Source organism: Bemisia tabaci, chromosome 8 (assembly GCF_918797505.1).
Source record: "Bemisia tabaci chromosome 8, PGI_BMITA_v3".
NCBI lineage: Eukaryota > Metazoa > Arthropoda > Insecta > Hemiptera > Aleyrodidae > Bemisia > Bemisia tabaci.
Genome location: NC_092800.1, coordinates 45707286 through 45731177, shown reverse-complemented (window position 1 = coordinate 45731177; position 23892 = coordinate 45707286). Strand labels below are relative to the sequence as shown.

At 38.8% G+C, this 23892-nt stretch overlaps 2 protein-coding genes across 3 annotated transcripts in view; one reads left to right on the top strand and one right to left on the bottom strand.

The window, feature by feature from the left end:
• Positions 1-9294, top strand: part of LOC109040639 (cytochrome P450 4C1) — a 20234-nt gene extending 10940 nt beyond the window's left edge. Inside the window, exons 8-12 of the mRNA XM_019056617.2 lie at positions 1388-1497; positions 2406-2474; positions 3015-3183; positions 5231-5410; positions 7152-9294. Coding sequence (XP_018912162.2) covers positions 1388-1497; positions 2406-2474; positions 3015-3183; positions 5231-5410; positions 7152-7333 — 710 coding nt within the window. The 3' untranslated portion in view covers positions 7334-9294. The remainder of the gene's footprint in view (positions 1-1387; positions 1498-2405; positions 2475-3014; positions 3184-5230; positions 5411-7151) is intronic.
• LOC109040638 (uncharacterized) lies at positions 8581-23892 on the bottom strand. Of its 2 annotated transcripts, XR_011900421.1 has the most exons (6): positions 23645-23892; positions 22555-22618; positions 16854-17897; positions 12710-13228; positions 9569-10596; positions 8581-9518 (listed from the first exon to the last, which is right to left on the bottom strand). XR_011900421.1 is itself a non-coding variant. In XM_019056616.2 (5 exons), the coding sequence occupies exons 1-5, from the start codon at positions 23806-23808 to the stop codon at positions 10294-10296; spliced, it is 2094 nt and encodes a 697-aa protein (XP_018912161.2). In that variant the 5' UTR covers positions 23809-23837; the 3' UTR covers positions 8581-10293. The 2 variants fall into 2 exon arrangements, 1 of the variants encoding a protein (XP_018912161.2); XM_019056616.2 differs by having other exon boundaries at positions 8581-10596; positions 23645-23837.

The window sequence follows — 23892 nt, the reverse complement described above, 5'->3', positions numbered from 1 at the left end:
AGATTTTTCGTGCCTCTGATGATCATTTACGCATCATCATGATGATGCTCTCTTTTATGAAGGTGGAGTGAAGGATTCTCATATTAAAGAATAGTTTTGACTTAAAATTAAGAAACCAAAGGAAAAAAAGGAAAATATTTAAATGTTTTTCATTTCGAATAAGAGGCATTGTTGTTGAAAAATCTTCTCAAGGAGAATGAGGAAAAAATGTACGTATTTAGCTAGAACAGTATTCCCGTCCCTCTGAGAAATTACTTCAATATAGCGGACAACAAAATGTATAACAAGTATGATTACTTAAAAATTTTTGAATGTATTATTAAACAAACACACAGACAAGAAACATGCACAATGATCAAACTTTTCATCACATTTTTGAGGAATTTCCTACCGTATCCTTCGTAAAAATTGGCGATAAGAGTTGCGTTTCAAAATACCATAGGAATTCTTATAGCCGGCTAAAGAAGGATACAGAAAATCATATAGCTGGCTGTAGAATTCGGAGAAAATCATACGGCCGGGCTATACGAAGCGATAAAAAATTATGCAGCAGGGCTTTATAGTTCCTATCAACGGGCTTTACACTTTATCGCCTGACTGTTCCTTTTTTGCCATCGATTATGAAAGGCTATAAGAAATTGTGTAAAAATACGTGTGCTTTGGAAATCATTAAGTTTGATATGGATTCACCGTAATATTTACAAAACACACATTATATTTTCCTTTAATACATATTTTTTTCATCAATTAAAATGATAATAATCCATACAGGATGTGCAAACATTTCAAAATTATGGGTTGAATAACGCTGACTCCGCCAGATTAAATATATTAGAGCCTAACACAACGTGGAGCGGCGACGCACTGGTGCCTACAAACCTAACAGGGATACATCACGCATTGCGCAACGCGTGAAGTATCCCTGTTAGGTTTGTAGGCGCCAATGCGTATTTCGCGCTGACTGCCCGCCTGCCATGGCGCTTGAAGCAACTATTTCACACCAGAGGTATTGCACAGTATCATACGAAACTAAAGGCGCTCTAATATATTAGTAATGGCAGGCATCCATCAAAAGTACGGAGCTTTCCTCGCAAAATAAATCAAGATACTACGGCCCAAAAAGAGAGCAGTATTCCAAAAACTCACGAAGTCCTAGCATCCGTAATTAGTAACATTTAGCATACACTTTATCGCCTGGCTGTTGCTTAATCACCATCGGCTATGAAAGGCTATAAGAAATTGTGTAGCCGGCTACAGAAGCTATTTGAAATCTTACAGCCGGTTGTAGGTCTATGGTAATTTGGAACACAGATTCTACTGCCAATTTTTACCAGGGATTCAATACGTGACAATAAAGCAATTAAGTGTCAAAGGTTTCTTTTCTCAGGGTCTCGAAAAATGGCCTTCCTTGACCTTTTACTGGAAGCATGCGAAAAAAACTCCGTCAGTTTGTCGGATGAAGATTTAAGAGATGAAGTTAATACTTTTATGTTTGAGGTAAGTTTGAAGTTAGTCTTTTTCGATGTCCACAAAAAACTATTGTTTCCCGTAATGTGCAATTTATTTTTAGGAATGAATAGAATACAATAATTTTCAATTATTGAAGACGACCCGCACATTATGTACTCTTTGTGATATTAATATCGATATCCAGCAATACGACATGATAAGGGATCTCTTTGTTTTAATTTACTCTCTCTTACATTATTAGTTTATTATTTTACTCCTTTGTGATTCGATCGCATTGATCACAATAATAAAATAATATACACAACGGGTAAGAAGGCTGATTTTCACAAATATAACCCAGCCAAGCGTTTGGGCTGAAAACTCAGCGTTCCTCAGTCAGAGACAAGAGGCCCTCCACTAACCTCTCGGCGACAGGTGGAAGCTGTTTCTCTCGGGGTTTCTACAACTCTTTAAAGAAAATTATAAGGGACAACAGTCATCACCCTAATTTCGGCTGTTGACTACATGGTGAATGATACAGCTTCGGGAAACGTCATGAGCCGAACAAGTTTCCCAAACTTCGGCCATTTTCGGCTTGCTTGCAAAATGTAACTGCCAACACATTGTTGAACATCAAACGGTAGAATGCTGAAGTCCCGGAAGTATAAAAGCTTCCATCTTTGGCAGGATACTAGTGGAGCGTTTTTTGTTTCTGTCCTCAGTTCAGCCGAAACCTTTTGGTTATATTCGTGAGAATTAGCCTTGTTACACGCTTTGTTTTATTACCTGTACATCTTGTCACGGGCTGCGGAACATCAATCATATCTCATAGATCAAAAGTGCAATTGCATTAAAACTTTTGGAATTTTTGGAAATAATTATACAGCCATACATCTTATACTTAATCTTTTTTGAGGTCAGTCGGATTCTTAAGCCCTATTCCTCTTTTTTCTCAGGGTCATGATACAACTGCTATTTCGATGGGTTACACATTATTTCTTTTGGGTAACCACCCAGAGATTCAGGTAATTGTCAGTTACTTCGTTCTTTTCTCTCTAAGCTCTTACGAGTAGAGCAGAACATTTTTACTGGGAGAAGGTAGGAAGGTAACCAAAGCTAGAGATCTTCAACATCGAAACAAAATAGAAGGCGTACCTGAATAGGAAAACTTTGAATGAATAACGTTTATACTTCTATTGCATGCTGGAAACAAATATTAACTTTTGGATAAGAATAGCAAATAGATATTTAAATTATTGGTGCTCCAAGTTCAATTATGTTCGAGGGTCGACCCTCGTATTTGATTTTAACAAATGATGGCATGTTAAGCAGGCTTCAAATGTCCCCTAAATATTATTTTTTTCTTGTGCTAGAGATGTAGGAAACGCAAGTAACTTACCAGCACGTTTGATAAACATCAAAAGTTTAATGTTTTTCTAAAAAAAGAAGAAAAAGAAAAAAATTATCTTGGGGTCCAACGAAAAATGTCTGTTATTAGAACGAATGAAATAGAAATGTTGTGCCATTATACGATTATAAAAAATCTTGTCTCTTTATTTTGACAGGAAAAGTGTCACCAAGAACTTGACGACATTTTTCAAGGCTCAAAGAGAAAGCCCACTGTGGGAGATCTACAAAAAATGAAGTATCTCGAGCAAGTAATCAAAGAAAGTCTGCGTTTATTTCCTAGTGTTCCTATGCTCGGAAGAGAGGTTGCAGAAGATATGCAAGTAGGTAGGTAATGTTCTCTCATGATAGTACCCGATCCTGGTTTTTGACTCTCAGATGTAAGCCGTCGGTAAGTTTGAGGTTAAGGCGAAACATTTCATTTCATCACAAATATGAGTTCATTAATATTGTAATACTCGATTTTTCAGTTTTTGCCATTATTACACCTCGTGATATCGGAGAGCTAACTCCCAACATTTTTACGGCTGCCAACTTTTATTAAATGAATCCTCAAATTTTCAAATCATGACAGTGGTAGGAGGACATCATAATTGGACGAATTTCTGCCAAATAGAACTATGCGCATTATGACGTACCTAATCCCAGTTAGCATATATTCTTATAGGTCTCAGGGCTCATGGCTTAATGCACATAGTTCCGTTGGGCAGAACGCCCAACGGAACTGTGGGATGCGAAGCGTCTCTTGAGCAGAAGCGGAGTAGCTGGATTGGTCCCCTTTAGTGTTAGTTAAGTAGTCAGTCCTCGTTAGTTAAGTAAGAGTCAAGAAAAGTGTTCCGCTATTTTGTTATAACGTGTTGAAAAATTGCGACTTGCGCCACAGAAGTGTCAAGGGGGTAGTAGGAAATGGTAAACAAATCCAAATTTCAGGTTTGCATATTGTTTATGAACGGCCCTTTGTGACAAAAATTACTGGTCCAGCATTTCTATTATTGCTATTATGTCTCTAGAGAATTACTAAAAATGTGTGGCCTTTTACTTCTATTTTGAACCGTATTCCTCCTCTTGAATAAAAATCGTCCAGGCTCAATATGTGAAAGTATAATAGCCTCATATGCATGACATAGGTCAACTTCTAGTGACTTTAACTATATCATCATCGGATACACAGAGAAAAAAACTTCGTGCGTGGGATGGGACCCGAAGTTAAGGTCATATGGACCTCTGAAGTTTTCTGATCACGCATCCGAAAACTTGAGGTCGAGCTGCAAAGGTTCGGGTCAGACATCTGAAGCACTTTGGTATGTACCAGAGTACTTCAGATGTGTGACCTGAACCCTTCGGTATATATCGAAGTACTTAGATGTCTGCATGACCCGAACTTCGGCAAATGGACCTCAAGTTTTTAGATACATGATCCGGAAACTTCAGAGATCCATATGACCTCAACTTCGGGTCCCACACACGAAGTTTTTTTCTCCGTGTAAAAGCGCGCTAATATTAAGGTGAATCTTCAGCTGTAGTACCGAAAAAATCCACCACGTCGCGGGTCGCGCTGCTAAAATCGGCTCCGAAATCAGTGATTATTTAAATATCACAATAGATATATTAAATCCTAAGACGCATAAGTTCTAGGAGCATTACGTCTGGAGTGCTTAGAAACAAATGCGAGCTTTGAAAGTTGAATAATAAGAGTTTTAACTTGATCCCAGTTTCTCTTATGAGATATCTGTAAGAGCAAGAGAGACAACTCACGGCAGGAGAGAGATATCTGCAACTGCTGAGAGCGATCACTTGTGATTGGTTGCATCAAGGCCATCATACTTAACCCTACTTTTTTCTGGAATCATGTTTCAGAGCTTCAGATATTACTTTTCGCGTATTTTTTAAAGTCAATAGGAAGCAGAATGTTATAGCTAGAACTTACGATTCTTCGATTTTAATAGAAATTCCTTCAGTTTTCATAAGAGCTCAAGGACCCACGTGGGGCTGTACAGACTCTGACAGCGTGGACCAAAAAATCAAAGCACACAGGTGGCGCTCCCTGCGCGGAAAAATTTCTTACTACGCACCGCTATAGATTCACCTTAACGCGTGCCATTGCACTCCGTCCGAAGCACGGCTTAATTGCTGGTATCAAATATCGTCGCTCCTCTGACGTAAGAGCGTATCTCGATTGCCACATGATCCCCAGAAACCATGGGCTCATGTTGAACAGAGCTCACGTGAAAATTGAGATACATCCCCACATCAGAGGAGTGAGGATACGCGGGTTAGAATATACTAAGTTCTTTGGGGCTTTCATACATGCGGCTCATCTCTATCTAAATGTAAATTGATACAAATTAATATATTTTACTTTGTATTTATCCAGGCGATTACACCGTTCCAAAAGGAGCCCTTTTATCCATTAATTTGTACAACCTCCACCGAGACCCGAAGGTGTTTCCAGATCCGGATAAGTTTGATCCGGATCATTTCAGTCCGGAAAAAAGTGCGGGTCGCCATCCTTACGCCTACGTTCCGTTCGCTGCAGGGCCTAGGAACTGCATAGGTACACCCACAATCAGTCTTACTTTTTATACCTACCGAGACTAAAACTCGAGTCAAGCATATTTTCATGTGCCTAGACACGGTTTTAAGTATTTATCAGCTGACTGCAATTTTGAATCGCTCAATAATTTTTGACGAGATATTGTCCTGAGGGCCATTCGATAATAACATCAGAGCCCTAGGACCCTAGGAGCCTCAGCTAATGTCTGACCTTTGTACGATGGGAAGAGGGGAGGAGACATCAAGCCGAACTTCACATTAAGCTCAAGTCAATGCATAGTACTCATTTTTAAAGAAAATTTCGATCGAAAATGGCAAATTTTTTGGATTAATGTAAGAGAAGGTGGAGAAACTTTGATCTAAACCTGACATAATTTTTAAGGGGAAAGATTCACCAATACTCGAAATGTTCCTCATTGAAGGAATGAAACATCGAGAAAGATCCATCCGATTATTTCTGAACAGTCTCTTTCAATGAATGTAAATACGAATTACCTATTTGGTACATTTTAGATCATTTAGAGGTGGTTGAATCAATTGTTTTCAAAAAGGAACAACTCCATTTTTGTATGAGCCTTGGTTTGCATAAAAAGACATGCTAACTGAGACTCATCGAGGAATGGATCTGTTTCCTTTTGAAAGCAACTGATTCAATTGTAATGATTTCTAGCATTTAAATTGTTAAATATTTTAATTAAAAATTGTGCGTAATATATGAAATAAGGAGTATTTTTTATTTAATTGTTTAAATTAGCAAAAAATGCATTGTTTGTGAGGATCAAAAAAAATTCGTAGTTCGGTCAATTTTTACATTCGAGCAAAATAAAAGTTGAACATTCTTCGTGAAAAGCCTGCACGAGTCTGCAAAGCTTTATATTTACCGACTGCCCAGAAATTTCACAAAACGCCTGATTTGCCATTTGCATTCGACATGTCGCTTACATTTGCCAGAACTTCCTGTATTTAAGAATAGTGATAAAGTGAGAATTTGGAGAGGGAGGCGAGCAGGTACGAGACGTTCTATCAATAAGAAACGCCTTCAATTGTAAAGACAAGCAACACGCGTGGCGTCATTAGGATGTTAGCACAGCGCTGGTTGATACCGGCCATGAGATGAAAGAGATTCTTGTTCCGATTTCTTAGTTAGGTTTTTATCCAAGTTAAATTTAGAAAAAATATTTACACGTTTTTGGATTAAGAATCAAAATCGTTCAAAAATGGTAAAATGAAGGACTTGCGAAACTAAAAAAATATCCTATTTCGCACACTTGGAGAGCAACAGATGAATCGTTTGAAATTTCTTACTCGTGTGTGTAATCGGCTCCGCGTAAACGCACACAATGGAATGTGCCTTAGTCGATGTCACTCAAGTAAGTAACTCGTATCAGAAGATACCTTAGTCATGAGATAATGCAAAACTAGGTTTACTAATTATTATTACCAAAAAAAAAAAAAAAAAAAAAAAAAAAAAAAAAAAAAGCTGATTCCCGAAACGATAATACAAAAACAACATAAAATGAAAACCCCGCGTACTCTCACAGTAACAGCGGTAAGACTCAGTTTTTTTTTTTTTTTAAGCTTCCTTTTTTCCGGTTGAAAATGCAGTTGAGATACCGCGAAATGTCCCGGGTATTTTATTTTATGTTTTTATTTTGCAGCCCTAGTCCTATTTTAAGTTTATTTTGTCTTATTATGAAATTACACTTTTTACATTATGTAATACTATTTAAATCTGTTTCCAGGTCAGAAATTTGCACTGATGGAAGAAAAAGTGGTTTTATCATATATTTTGCGAGATTTTCAACTAGAGTCAGAACATGGGCTCGAAGATCTGAAGATTAGTTTTGCCCTCATCATTCGATCTCAAGAAGACCTGAATGTTAAATTCACGAGACGAAAATCATGTCAGAGTCATGGAAGCTGACAGTGAATAAGAGGAATTTTAAATGGAACCGGAAGCGTTTTAAAATGGAAGTTCCTGGTGTAATTCTTCGTTAAACTTCAAAATTGCCTCGAAATGTCACGATTAAACGGTCTTCTAATTTACTACTCATGGCAGTGAGTAAAATGCGTGACTGAAAGGCATTCCATATCATATGCGCATTATGACAGGTTGAAGAGAGGTTTACCAATTTTTTTTCTCTTTGAGTGATGGCGATAATGTTGGATTTTTTTTACAGGAGAAATAATTTAAGCTCAAAGAGAGAAGACTAGAGAGCGAGAGAGAAAGGGGAAATGTAAGATTCAAGACTCTATGATGCTAAAAAAAGAAGAGCCTACTGGCACGGGGGGCTTAAAGGTGAGCATCCCCTAAATTTTGACCTAAAATGCCTCAAACAAACTCATTTAGACACAATTTATCGGACCAGTACGGCACTTCCGGATTGTTCCGCAAAATATCTCGAGGTCTCGAGGTTGCACCTTTTCTTTTCGGACGAATGTAAGTTGAGTCCCAATGCATTGAGGTCATTAGGGGAGAAGGTAAATTGAGTCCCGACTCCTAATTGGTGGTACGTAAATTGAGTCCCGGCAGCATTATCACTGTATGTGTAAGGATGGGATAAGAGTGTGCGTGAGAGGCAAGAAATGAAGTAAAATGTTTTATGAAGTTAAGTGAGTTTTGTGAAGTTAAGTTTAAGTGATTGTAGAAAGCTTACATTTTATCTGCAAGTATTCACGATTCATGGTTACTACAAAGGTCGATTTGTTCCATTGGTTTTCTTGTTATTGCCTGACAAAAAAACTGATACGTACGCAACATCACTTCGGTTTGTCGTCAAGCGCTGTGAATGTTTAGGTTTAAAGTTCCAACCGATAGAAGTTTTTTTGGACTTCGAAGAAGGTATGCACAAAGCAGCTCGTTGAGTATGGCCGAATGTTAGACTTAGGGGATGTCGCTTTCATCTTGGGCAGAGTTGGTGGCGCCACATACAAAAGTGCGGCTTAGCGACCGTGCATAAAGTCTCTCGATCTGAACTCAGCAATTATTTAAAATATTTCTTCGGCTTGCCATTCCACTACTATTCACTGTTCACCAACGCAAATACAGTGGGACTCAATTTACCTATGGGGAATTAATTGACGGGACTCAATTTACCTATGGGTGATTAACTGACGGGACTCAACTTACCCTCAAAAAATCGTTTGGGACTCAACTTACCTTTCCCCTTCTTTTCCTCATCATTAAGGACTCCTCTTATAATTGAAGTCAGTCCGCCTCCAAAGAAGGAATAAATTGTAAATAAATAAGACATTTAGATGTATGAAAATTCTATTATAAAAACTCACTTTTTATTTCTAAACATGATGGTTTGCCGATTTGTCTTTCTTACATTTAACATCTACCTGTGATATTGTGATTTTTGGCACATGCATATACATCAACAAATGGTTTACAACTTTTACCTGAGGTTAGCTAACCCCTGAGGGACGAGGAAATACTTTTACCTCTGTCACAATATGTTCAATACTTAAATGTATGTATTACCTAATATTGTAGTTTAACCCAAATAAATTTCGTTGCACAAAGAACAATAACTTTTTACCTGAGGAAGGCTTTGCCCTTTTTTTTTGCTTGACTTTAATCATCTATGGAGTCCCACAGTAAAACTTTCAACCGTAAAATTACAACAGTGAAACTCTGTGCCACATAATTACAATACAGTGAACATTTTTGCTGCATACCGGTGAAAAACAGTTCAGATGCAACGTATTACCCAATGGTCGATTCCACAATTATTACCCACATGCGTGTGCATACTGGTGAAAAATCGTTCAAGTGCAGTTCTTGGCATGTTCAACCCCTCTTTAAGTACGACATTGCGGAAAACTTATTCTAACTGAAATTAGAATGTACATTGGATTTTATTTTTTTTTAAAAGAAAAGAAAGAAACTTGCTCTTTTTAATTTGTTTATACATGTTCCTCATGAAAAGTACTACTGTCATTATCGAAGACCACTCATCACCTACAGTGAAGTCACCTTCATCATCTATAATGTAAATGATAAACAAAATTGCAATGCATAAAAACTGTAGAAAATCATCAAAATCCTGGTCCAGTTTAACACTCTCAACAGAGAAATTTTAATTTGTTAATTTGGACCCTGCCTTAATTTGTTAATTTGGACCCTGCCTTAATTTGTTAATTTAGACACTGCCCCAGAGTCCAACTCCACAATAGGGTTGTAACCAACCCACCAGTTATCATTCTGTAGCTTTAGTGTAAATTAAATTGTAAATATCTTAATACTGTATTGTAGTAGGTGAAATCTTTGAATAAAATCTACAAACAAGGAAAAATATAAATACCAAAAACCATCCACCGCAACTCTTCTTCAGGTAAACAATTTGAGCGACAGTATGTTAGTTTGGAAAGATGATCGGCTAGAACTTCAGCTGCTGCACTTTCTCATACCAAACTCATTTCATTCGAATCAGTTTCATAAAAAACATTATATTTCCTGTTTTTCAAATAAAAAACCACTCATCACACCTTTTTCACTTAATAAATCTCTTGAATCTATGAGAATGCAGGTTTCGGGATAACTGTTCGACCAAAACTCTCCACTTCGCACTCATCAGTGGCGCACAGCCACGGGGAAAGGAGTCTCGAAGTCTAGACCCCACCCTCTTTAGGCTGGAAAATTTTCTCCAAAAACGTCATTCTTTCTGCGCGAATCGTGTTATTCGTAAAATTTTGCTTACGATACACATATCAAAAAGCTTAAAGTCGTATTTCGTCTTGTGGTCCATTCCAATGTTTAGTTTCATGCCAACTTGAAGCAATGCTATAAACATTAAAATTCAGCTTCTCGACAAAAATTAACCTCCCTTTACATCCGATATGGAACGATTCATCTCAATATTTCGCTCAAGTAACCTTTTACTTTTCAGGATTTGGCGGTTTTGGGAAAGAGGTTTGACCGGTGCTCTCATTGCCGTACTTGTACCTCAGCGTGCACTTGCACGTTTTGTCCAAATTCACCCCCAACAAAACAACATCCCGAGGGCGCATTTCTTCCGGCAAATCATTGAAAGCCTCCATGTACTCGAAGGTCTCCAGCTGAGTCATCGCTAGCTCGGCTGATTTCCAAAGGACCAGCTCCATCAGAACGCCCAGATGTGTCGACGTCTGGTTTCCGAACGTTACCATCAGGTCCAAACTCCCAAAAGAGTGTCCTTCACTCTGAAAAGATCACAACAGTCTGAGGATACTTCCACGAATATTTTTCAAAGTAAACTAAGGGGGCATGATGTCATATAATAATTTTTGCGAATTTCTCTCACGTTATTTAGAAAAATGCGACGTTAAAAATGAGGCAGGCAACCAGAGACAAGAGACGCTCCACTAGTATCTTGGCCATTGTGGAAGCTTTTACGTTCGGGACTTCAGCATTCTACTGTTGATGTTTGTACTGTTGTTGTCCTACATGGTTAATGTTAGAGTACCTGTATAGCGAGAGTATGGACAGATGTGAAACTCCGAAAATCCATCAGGCCTTCACCGATGCTTCTGCGAATAAAGTTAGGGCCCAGAAATGCAGCCAACCTATGAATTGCAATTATCCAGAACGATTTACTAATACTATTGTTACGAACCGTCGTTTATTAAGCACGTGTATGACTCAGTTTTTGCATAAATTTACTCAATTTCGCGGAAGAACGCTCATTCCTGTACATTCTTGGCCATCTTGGTTAGAATTGGAATCTGCAGACTGGCAGTGAAATTCTGTGCGTTAGAAGTTGGTTAGAAGGGTGACTGCACTTTTGGGCCCTAAGCCCTCCATGAACCGATCTGTCGGTACTCTCCCTATACAGGTACTCTAGTTAATGTTTAACAACGTGTTGGCAGTTTTGTTTTGCAAACAAGCCGAAAATGGCCAAAGTTTGGGAAACTTGTTTGGCTCATGACGTCACCCGAAGTTCATCATCCACTATGCAGGTATAGGTCAACCTCCGAAAAAAGAGTGATGACTGTTGCTCCCTTATAATTTTCCATAAAGAAATGTGGAATCCCCGAAAGTATAAGCTTCCGCCTGTCGCCAAAAGGCTAGTGGAGGGTCTCTTGTCTCTGCAGGCAACATACAAGTTGATAAGGCTAAGTTTTGCTTGCCTTAAAATTTATAAAGAATATTCTGGTAACAAAAAAAATTAAGCATGACAAAAAGTCCACAACGTCGCAAACGGAGAAACGTATGGTCTCGCCCCTTGCTCATCGAAATGCTGGATTCCAGATGTCCGAAGTGCAATTTTGTACTCCCTTCTCACCCGTAACGCATCCATAACAGGGCCGGATTTAAGAGGTGGCCACATGGGCTGCGGCCGAAGGTGGCCAAATTTAGGGGGCGGCAAATTTTTTAAATGTAGGTATGAAAAAAATCGGATTCAGAAAAAAAATCACCAGCGAGAAAAGGCGACAAAATCTCTAAGAGTAAAAGTATAGTAATTTCTAATTATGTCGTCTTTCGGTGATACAAAGGACATCATCTTTAATTAGTCGAGTTAAGATAGAAACCATACACGCAATTTGGCCTGGTACGGCGCAGCGCAGAAAGCAATGATGACAAGGACTTGAGATGAATAAGAGGAACTCTCGGCGCGACGGTCCGCATGTAATACATATAAGCGCCTACAAGAGTGCATGAATACTTCACGCATTGCGTCAAACATTGTGTGGTCAGCAGCAACGGCCGGCGCGGCGCGAAGCGCATAGCGCCTACAAGACTGTAGGAATACTACACGCATTGCGCGGCGCAAAACAGTGCGATCGGCACGGCGGCGGAAGTTAAAATTACTAAACCACATTTATATTCGTTCTTCCATTAATTTCTCGTTCACATCAGAAAATAGAAGGCCTTGTCCACACTGAGAGAGATTTACGGAACTTAACTTTGTCGCAAAGTTCCATTACTTTTGCTAGTGTTGACAGAGCTTGCACAATTTGCCCAACACAAGTAAACGCGTCTTATACACCCCTCCTCCCCGGCCCGTTCACTTGATGTTTCAAAATGAATAAGAAGGGGGCGGCAAATAGGTAAATCCGACCCTGATCCATAACGTAGGCTAAGCCCTTCCCAAAAGTAGCTTAAGGGCCGTTCAAGAATTACGTAACGCACCTGGGGGAGGTGGGTTTGAGCCAGCACAGCGTTACACGGAAAGGGGGGTCAAGCCCAGCGTTACGTAATACCAAAGGGTGGTGATGTAGGACTGCATTATGGGTGCATTACAAGGGAAGGGGGGGTCAATAAATTGGAAAAAGTGCGTGATGAAATACTTAAACGGCCCCTCAATTCACTCACCTTCCGTCTGTCGAGCGGTACCCGCTTTCCGTAAACGACGTCCGTGACACCAGCATGCACCGCCTGCGTCGAAGAGAAAATGGCCACTAAATTGCCCAGCAACCCAGGTCGCTGGTCGACGAGCTTGGAGCAACTATGAAGATACAGGTTGTGTATTGCCCAGGCAAGTCGGTCGTAGGAACTTTGGGCAGGGGACAGTTTGGCGACGGCGGCCAGGAATATCACTTTGGCGTTGCTTGTGTACTCGTAATAGCGCTCGTAGTAGCCGCTCAAGAAGAGCTGAGCCATGACAGGGACCACCGTTTCCAGGTCAGCCAGACGCATTTGCGAGCCTCGATTGTGGGCGCCGATGGTGTAGTAACCCGTTTCGAGGAGGTACGACATGAAAACGGCGCAAAGGGTTTCGTTGATCTTCGGGGTCTTCTTCTCGAGTTGCGCCTGTAGGTTCGTGACCGAGTCGATGGATGGAGGGATGTCTTTCGGTGTCGAGATCCACTTCGCGAAGACGCTGAATGCCACCTGAAATGAAGTCGTGTCGGACAAAATTTGGAAACTGTAAACGCTTGTAACTCCGTTTATACAACCTTTGAGGGTCTAAAAGTGGCTCCATTGCTATTCTCGTTAAATTTTCTTCGGTAAGTACCCCTTGAAAATTAAAATGTGACGAAATAAACATAAAAATTTGCAGCTTTAATCAAAAATTTAATGTCCGACCTCTCTAATTGATTCGATCCACCGTGCGGCGGGTCAGGTGCGCTCCTCACAGATTCGTATTTTAATTGTTTAAGCTTTAGGATTATCAAGACTGACGAATCTTTTGGAAATGTATTATATATAATATTAATATATTAAAAATGAATATATTATTAAGAGAGATATCGCCCATCGATGACACGGCGTATGCCACTATCAACCGCGAGGCATCCGGTGCTGAGGAAGAACGCCGTATGAGCCTTCAAGCGTTGCCAAATCTCCTCCGACAAATCACAAATTTTTGGGAATACTTATAAATATTTTTCTTCCGATTTTTACGAGAGTTTAATTCGTAGTTTGATCTGAAGAATCTAAAAACCTCGAGGAAAAATATTTATAAAATTCAATATGATTCAATATCATATTCAATATCATTTCTGTGTTGAATTAATGTTGCCGCGGGCTTCTGACTGTGTCCACACATAGTTTCTGTCCAGCATATCGATACATAAGTATTTACACACGTAGAATCTAATTTTCACGTCAGGGAGTCGACATATTTCGATTTTTTCGATTTTATACGGAAAATTGATGGTTTTTCGGGATTGAAATTATTATTGTTTTATGAAAAATAAATGCACCCAAAATAACTATAGCATATTGATTTTTACACAATTGCACTCACGAAATTGGTTGGTAAATTCAACGAGTGGGTGCATCGACCTGGTATATCAAGTTTCTGCAATTTTTTACGGCAAATCAGTAGATTTTCGGGATGTAGATTGCTTACTTTCGTTTCATGAATGAATAAAGCAACGACATGGTTGAACTTCTTTGCATGGAAAGACGTTTAAAATAACAAAATCAAGACATATTTAATGTAATTGCATATATATCGAGTCAATCTCTTTTCAATAATATAACGGGATTTATACCACCGGTGATTTGGGTATTTTAGCCTCAAAATACCTTTAAATCGACTTTATCTTCTAGGAGTTCGACAGAATTTTTCCTTTCTTCGCTTAAATTATTCCGTAGCTCTTTTCTTCAAGAATCTGATAAGATTTTGCTTGAGGCAGATCAAAAAACTTAAATTCGATCGAATAGCTTTCTACATTCACAATACAAGGTCTCGTCAAGATGCGTCGTTGACCTTGCTGTGTTGGATCGTGAATTCTCTTGTTGTGCTGCTTGTCTATTTTGAAATCTCTGTAAATGAAAACTAAATGGGTTGATATGATCGAGTTAATGACGCGCCTTATCAACACATTGTTTTTGAGTTCACTGCAAAATTCACTCAAGAAAAGCCTTCAGTTTCACGGTTTATTTTCTCAGGAAAAAATGACGGATATATTGCTTGGTTTAGTTAATTTATTTAATTCATTGGAAATAGAGGATTATCTTAGTTGTGTGAAGTTAAAAAATGTGAACAGGTACAATAGTTATTACAGCAACATTAAAGTTTGGTTTTGCTATATATCATATATGTATATTAAATTTGGTGAACATTTAGAATATTCTGATTTTGATTGTGTTCCTACAAATTTTTTTAAGAATTATAAACTATAAAATTTATATGTTAAACTCCATGCTACAACAGTGCATCTTTCTGCAATATTCTGATTTTGATTGTGTTCCTACAAATTTTTTTAAGAATTATAAACTATAAAATTTATATGTTAAACTCCATGCTACAACAGTGCATCTTTCCTAAAGAATGGAAAACTTCAAAATTAGCACTAATCCCAAAACCAATCAAACACGCAAAGAAACAAAAAACATACCGCCCTATATGTATGATAAATACAATAGCTAAGATCTTCGAATTTATATTAAATCAAAGACTAACAAACTCATTCACTCCTTCAAAAGCTCAATTTGGATTTCGGAAAAATCGCAGTACAACGGACGCAATAAACAACTTAAAAGACATATATCATCACCGTATGCATAATAGCGCCACTCAAAAAAGACTTCTTTTGTTGTTAAATATTGATATTAATAACGCATTTAATAGTGTAAGTTGGGACGACGTTATTAACACAATGATTAAAAGACAAATCCCTCAATACTTGATAGAAATACTGAAATCTTACCTATCAGATAGATATCTAATTTTCCCAGAATTCAAAGTTCAGATTAATTCTGGAGCAGCACAAGGAGGCTGCCTTTCCCCCACCATATGGATATTAATTTTCGACGAAATCTTAAAATTGCACACAACACCAGAAATCCTCAAGAAAGCATATGCAGATGACACCCTTTTAATAATAACTGGCAACGAGACTCAAGAACTACAAAAGACTACTAAAGAAGTTACGAAAACGATCAAAAATGCACTAAAAAAGAAAAAGCTACTAACAGAAGATTCTAAAACCGAAGCACTTCTGCTTCATGGTCCTCTCAAAGCCAAAGACATTGAACTGACAGTCAGTGAAACTAATCAACTCAAACTCAACAAGTTTTTCAAATAATTCGTGAACCCCCTTTTTCCAATCATTGTCATTGAATTTTTCGCCGTCCATAAATTTATATTCACTTACAGACTTATCGATCTTATACCTTAGTTAGGTCAATAGATCGCATCACACATCCTATCAATCAAATTGTGTTTATAAACTTTATCCGAAAAGGCTGCACAGCGACTCAAAAAATGATACGCAGAATCTTTCGGGGTTTATAAACACACTCTGAGACTATCAAATATTTTCGATACTGGTATGTTTTCAATCGACTTCCGAAAGTGAAACTTGACCCGCGCTCTTCATGGGGACGGTGTACCAAGATGTTACACACACATGGAGTGTCAATCTCATTTATACTAGTAGCCAATCAATCTGAAATACTTTTCAGTTCGTGTCCGAAGGAGAAACTTGACCCGCGCTCTTCATGAGGACGGAAAACTTCGAGGAAAAATATTTTTAAAATTCTTCAGAAAATAAATATTTTCTGAGAGACAATTTGGCAACAAGTGAATGCCCATCGGCGGCATGGTAGTGCAAACCTTGGTTTTCTTGGGAGGGATTCTTGGAAGTTGGCAAGACTGATATTCTTCCATTGAATGTATGTACAACAATCGATTCTTAGTGAGGCAAGGTGCTTCAAATCGATATTTTTAATGACTTTACATATGGCTGAACAATGTCTCTACCTTGCAAAATTGCTTCCGCCTGACCTCAAATGAATGACATCAAGCTAGCGTAGACATTTTTCCCCACAAGTTTTCTCATCAAACTTTGACGTATAAAACTCGGTGGATGCATTAACATTGGGCATTGAGAGATTTAGTGGCGTGGTGTGCTTTGCGATCTATCGATATTATCCAATTTGAAACCGTGGTAAATAATCGATTGTTCGCTGCGAATATCCTGTTTATCGATACTTTTCCATAGGTTTAAATGGCCGACCAATCGATACATCGCAAAGCACGCCACGCCACTGGGGAGATTACCTGTGTACCGATCAATGGCGTGGCAAAAATCTGCGTGAACGGGAATAACGGAGCGACCTGATTCTGCCAGTAAAAGTCGAACTTCTTGGACCCGACGAGTGACGCAATCGAAAACGAGTTGTAGATGCGCAGATCTGAGCCCATGACCTCGTAACCGTTGTAGTACAGCTCGATTTGTTGCGGTAAAGGCAAACGGTAAGCCTCCACGAGATCGTGGACTTCACTCTTGGTCAGACCGAAAAACGGAGCCAAGCCTGCGTTTCCGTTGAAAGCAACGTGAGTGCAGTTGGCAATACTGGACATCACACCTCCGAAATTCAACCTCCCGACGGCCACGGACATTCTAACGACATCCGAGTGCGTAAGTCGAACTATAACTCGGCTCACGGTTTTGTAGATAGATTTCGTATCCGGGAGCGTTCTTCTGATTGACGCACGCAACAGTATGTCCAAGTCGTCCCAAAGCAATACGGCCCTCTTCCCGAGGGTCTTTGACAGGCGCTTCAGGCGAGGTGGAAGTATATCCGCCGCAGACAGGAAGTTCATTCTACAGTGTTCCCGATAATACGCCAACGACGTCATTTTTTCGTCACTCGACTTGCCTGACATCCAGTCTATCTGCCATTCCGCGTCACTGATAATGCTGCACAGGGTGTTTTTGAACATATTGTAGGTCGTTATATTATACAACGGTCCTAGTGATAAGCGGAGTACGATGTATTGTCCATGATGGGCGTGGATAAAATCATTCTCTTGGGTTGAAATCTTTGTGCCTGAGAATAATTTAGTCTGGTTGGATGCGGGGTGTTCCATCAGTTCTCCTGTGTCTCGCCTTTGTAATCTTAGGAAGCGATCAAGCATGTCCAGGTTTAGCGTCTTGCCGAAGGAGCCCGGCGCTGTTATGTACAGCCGCGTGGAGGGATTCAGTTTTGGGTCCAGCAGGTGCTTTATGAGGAGAGTTTTGTCGACGAACGCAGGGGAACGCCTCAGCTCCTCGAAATTTGAGTATTTGTAGACGGACTCTTCGATTGGTGGAGGAGTGGCCTGTGAAAAAATAATTGAGAGGTTATGAATTTGTTTTGGATGATTCCTCGCGCGGGAAAAACTCCAGCAAGGCTGATATTAAAATCGTGTAAAACATCAAAGTTTCAGTTCAGGTGCCTGAAGTTTTTAGTCGCACAAACTGAACTTCGGTTCGGCTAACCGATTTCTTCGGTAAAAAATACAAGCCTCAGGAGGCCTGACAAAAATTGTACTTCAAAACCAAGCACAAAGTACCAGCACTAAATACGAATTTCGAAAATTAGAAATATTAATCTTCATGCTGATATTCTAATCAAAATAGTTTCATTGAATTCCAAAATCAAAATGTCGTATAACTATTAAAATTATGATAATTATTAACTACGCGTGCCTTACAGGGGAACAGAAGGAGGCAACGGGAAGCATGCGCGTTGATGACGGCGCTGGGATACAACTATTCGTGCTTGATGGATATCCATGTTGCATGAGCAAGATTGAAGGCGCAATGGCGCGAGATAGGAACTCGCGATGCTCCGTTCTATGCTGCCTATGAGGTATTGCATAGATTCGGGAGAGAAGTTAAAAAACGAAGCCCAATAATTTAAAAAAAAAAAAACAAACAAACAAACAAACAAACAAAACAAACAGATTGATTTCATAACGATTGAAGAGCGAGTCAATATCGAGGTTTAAGTTAGCTGAGAGTACATCGATTTGAAACTGAACTTAAAAAGGATAGATACCTCGATTGCAAAGTCTGATAATTTCGGAGGAACCAAGATGCCACTCTCGGCCACATCCGCCATCTCCGACTTTTGAATTTGAAAATTTTGAATGAAATATCGACCTCATATGAAAAACATCCATTGCCACCAAGTCTCACAAAAAAGAAACAATCAGGTGCCGAGATAGCATCTTAGACCAAATCAACTATCTTGAAATTTTGAATTATGAAAATTTGAGTTAAAATTCAGGTTATCTGTCAAAAAATACCACATGGTACTGAGTTTCAAAAAAATTGATCGAACAGGAGTCGCAAATCGTACGATAAACGCTACCAGTCAATTTGCCAACGTTAGTGCGCCTTCAATTTCGTCTGATACTGTGCAATACTTCCGAGGTGATATAGTTGCTCAGAGCGCCTTTAAGAGTATCGCCTCGAGTTGATGGCAGAGGATCACGCGATTGTCGCCGTCAGTACACTACAGGACGTTTCTTAAAACTCGGTACCAGGTGGCATCTTTTGACGGAAAACTTGAATTCCAACTCAAATTTTCTTAATTCAAAAATCCAAGATACTGGATGTGGCCTAAAATGCTATCTCGGATCCTGCTTGATTCGTTTTTGTGAGACTTGGTGGCAGTGGATGTCTTTCACGTAGAGGTCGAATTTTCATTCAAAGTTTTGAATTTCAAAACTTCAAAATGGCGGAAGTGTCTTAGAGTGCTATCTTGGCACCTTCAAAATTATCAGAAATTGGTAGGTATCTGTCTTAAAAAGGAATTGTCATCAAAAATCTCGGAAAACAATTGAACTTTTGAATGACTGTCAAAAAGTAAAAATATTTCATTCTCTATGAAATATTTTAATGAAACGTCACTATGAGCCATAAATTCTTAACAATTTCCAAAAATTGCCACACATTTATTGGCTTAAAGTCATCAATTTTAGTCTAAAGTAATCATTGCAATTTTGACACTGTCGCTTACTTTCTTACTCCCGGCGTTAAAGTCTCCAGAGATGCACATAATGACACTAATTCTGCTACACGCATAGGTGGACATGCTTGAACGTATGCGAGTAACAAAGCTACCTGGACAAGTTGAATTGGTAATATAGACGAGTAACTTCGCAGGTCAGCGGGCTGATTATTGAAATCGATAGACAAAGCGATAGACAAAGAGGACATAGGGAAAATTGAGCGATCCCATTGGTTGAAATGGGTGATTGTTGTAGACCAAGGGAGAAAATGATGAACCGACTATAGATCCCTCGTGAATTGCCATTGATTAGTCTATTTCTCACTTCATTTGTCTATTGTAACCACCCGCTTTCACTCGTATAAACGCCTCATTTTCCCATTATCTTATTCTTTGATGGTATAGCTTTGTTTATCAATTTCAATCATCAGCCCTCTTAAATTGGTCTGAATTACCGAAAACTTTGAACTGGCGACTTTCATACCTGAACCGTAAGGTAATTGGATAGCTCTACCTACAGACTGATGATTGAAATTGGTAGACAAAGCTATAGATAACGAGACTTCGGGAAAATGAAGCGATCCCATTGGTTGAAACGGATGACTGCTATAGACTAAGGAGGAAAATGATGGACTAACTATGATGTCCCACGTAAGTTCCCGTTCGTTTCTTGTCTTTTTTGTCCATCGCAACCACCTGCGCGCTTCCACCAACAGGATTGCTTCATTTTCCCTTTGTCCTCTATATCTATCGTTGGCCTGCTCAATTATTTAAATAATCGAATGATCGATAATCGGTAATCGAACTATTTAGCTAATCGGTCAAGACATTCAAAAATGACACAAAAATTGGGATAAAAGCTGTAAAACAAGAGAGGGAGAGAGACATCAACCGACAGCGAAATAATCGATTAATCGATAATCGATAATTAATCGTTGTTTTTGAAAAGTGCTAAAGATGGCTAGTTTGACCACTAAAATCTTTTGAATGTTAGATTTTTTGGAGGTAGGACACGTTTTTTCAACATAATCTCAAATTGCTGATTAATCGTAAACTAACAATCGATTAGACGATTAATCGGATAACTGTAAATAGATTACTGTAATCGATTATTATGTGCGTGACTAATTATTATGAATCGATAATCGGAACATGCCTAGTCTATGTTGTATCAGATTTTCCGTCGAAAAATGCCACCTGGCACCGAGTTTTAAAAAAATAGAAGCAAACAGGAGTCGCAGATCGTACGATAAACGCTACTAGTCAATTTGCCTACGTTAGTGCGCCTTCAATCATGTCTGATACCGTGCAATACTTCTGAGGTGGAATAGTTGCTCAGAGCGCCTTCAAGCGTATCGCCTCGACTTGATGGCAGAAGATCACGACTGCCGCCGACATTACACCCCAGAACAAGTGGATTTACACATTTTCTCATCATCGACGGAGAGATGAAATACATCCATACCACAATTTGCAACTTTTTCATACTGTCTATTTTGAACGGGTAGAAGAACGCGAACACTTAAAATCTGCCGTAGGTAATTTTTCCGAGAAACGACAAAAAGCATTATTTGAATGTGCTGCTAGCGAGCTGATAATAACAATGACTGTTGAATTTGAATGTTGTATTTCAGTCTAATGTCTAAACTTTATGCTTAAATTAAACAGGAGAATAAGAAAAGGTAGGTAGAAATCCTCGAACTAACAAAAACAGACCCGAAATGTTTTAACTCAGGACGTAGATGGGCCCGAAGAGGTAATGAGGAAGGCACCGTAACGTACTAAGTGTCAAACACTGTTATTATCAGCTCTATAGCAGCACATTCAAATGATGTATTTTGTCATATCTCGGAAAAATCACGGCAGATTTTAATGTGTTCATATTTACTCATTTTTTACTCATTGAAAATACGCAGTGAAAAAGTTGCAACGTCGCAAATTGAGGTATGGACGTTTTTTATCTCACTTTCGGTGATGAGGAAATGTGTAACTGCGCACGCGTTAGAGTGTAATATCAGCGGCAATCGTGATCTGCCGCCATCAAGTCAAGGCGATACTCTTGAAGGCGCTCCGAGCAACTATACCACCTCGGAAGTGTTGCACAGTATCAGACGGAATTGAAGGCGCACTAACGTATGTAAATTCACTAGCATCCATAGAGTCCTATAGATCATGCGATATGCGACTCCTGTTGGAAATGGAATAACAAATAAATACATGAATACGTCTCTCCTATCTGCGGGAACTGACGCATTGATCCAATTTTTATGGGGCCCAATGAAAAATGGTGACAACAGCATGTTAAATATCATTCATGGGGAAAACGGGAACGAGCCCTCATTCTACTAAATTTTGTACTTTTGTAGAAATTGTAAAGATTTGTAGAAACTATTTCTGGCTCATAGTAGAGACAATGCTGTGTAATTAGTTTCCATATGTAGAGAAGTGACTTTATGGATGAGTCAGAAATACTGCCGTGCCACGGAAAGATGCCGTATGAACCTTTAGGCGTTGCCAAATTCCCCTCGGTAAATCACGAATTACTGGAAAACCTAGTAAATATTTATCTTTTCATTCTTCAGATAATTTTGTTTGCAATTTTACCTAAAGTTCTTGAAAATTTATCGGAAAAATATTCATAACTTTCCTCAAAAATAAACATTATATCGAAGGCACTTTGGCAACTCTCAAATGTTCATACGGCGTTTTTCCTTCGCACGGCAGAATAGCAGTTCCGTATTGCAAAATGAAGTTCATTGATGATTGATTTGGCTAAAAATAGAGGATATTGTTAGGTTAGGGTCAATTGAGATGGGGACAGAATTAACTTTAGGCTACTAAGCATGAGTATTCAGCAGAGCGCATTGGGCAAAACTAATTCAATTTCAATGGAAATGGAATGTAACTTTTCCGTCTTCCATCCGTCGAGTAATAGACCCTACAATTTTCAAAGATATAGAGATAATGATTGTACACACCTCATGTTTGTCCAAAGTAGCGCGATCCACTTTTTGCGTCTCATTTCTTACTTCCCGTTTGAACCTGGAAAATAAAAAGGTGTATTTGTTTATTTCAACCTTAACCTATGTGAAATATTTTTAAGTCATTACGCTGAAAAATGGGGGCTCAGGAATTTTTACCGATTAATATTTAACTACCTACTTATTTGTGGAAATTATGTTTACGAATAAAATCGTTCTACGTGTATTTTCATAGATTTTAAGACTTTATTTACGGCAAGACCATAGTATATGCACGTGAGAAAGAATAACAAACAGTAAGAAATCAAACCGGTATTAAGTTGAGTATGGTTGAGCATTGATGAAACATTTTACGGCGTGCTGGTCCTTGTCAGTTGCCACGGTGTTTAAGCTGAAGCTCAGATGGTCAACAAGCCGAAACAATTTTAAAAAATGAAAATTTTAACTTCACATTGCTTTGATTTCTTAGTTTTTCTGATTCATACTTGTTTGTAACAGATACGCATCGGAGAGGGGATAGGATAAAACAACATTCATTTTCTACACTGTTAAAAATATTCGTGTTCATGGTTACTCTGAGCTACTTTTCCCCGATCAGTTTAACCGAGAAAACTTGGTTGATCGACCAAGTTCTCGGTTAAATTGACTGAAACCAAGTAGGTTATTCTGGAAAACTTGGGGTCGAAGAAGGTGTCCTACTGAACTAATGAACCCTTGGCTCTTTCAAAGGCATTGAAAGGTTGTGGCTGCTGCATTGCTTTATCATCGATGCAATCCAAATTCCACTCTAACTGCTTGCGCCTGATTTTCAATAAGGTTGCAAATTATAAACTCAAAGATTTCGTCAATGTTAAACAAAGAAAAAGTAATAACATATAACACAAGAAATACGTTTAATTATTTTTACAAAATATTATTAACCACCCTGTTAGGTTACTTTGTGTTTCACTTCATAAAATAAAACAAAAGATCGAAAACTTTTTCTTACTGTGTAAGTTGTTGCACAGATTATAATTTTTTTTCCCTTGCTAAGAATCCGCTTGATAAGCCTCAAGTACAAGTAAGTTTAAAAATATGAATATCTCACCGCGCTATCCGAAAGCCCTGATGTTGCGTGACATGCGACGATTGTGACGACTTCTCGTCAACAAAGGCATCGGTCCTCTCACCAGCACATGATAGAATACAATAACACGTGGCGAATGTGACGAAATGGAGACCAAATATTAAATTGCTTTCACGTGTGTACATTTTTGAAATACGGACTCGTATAGGTTCTTCTATCAGAAGTGAAATTATAAAATTTATGGTGCGCCCGATTTCTCGTTCTCGTCG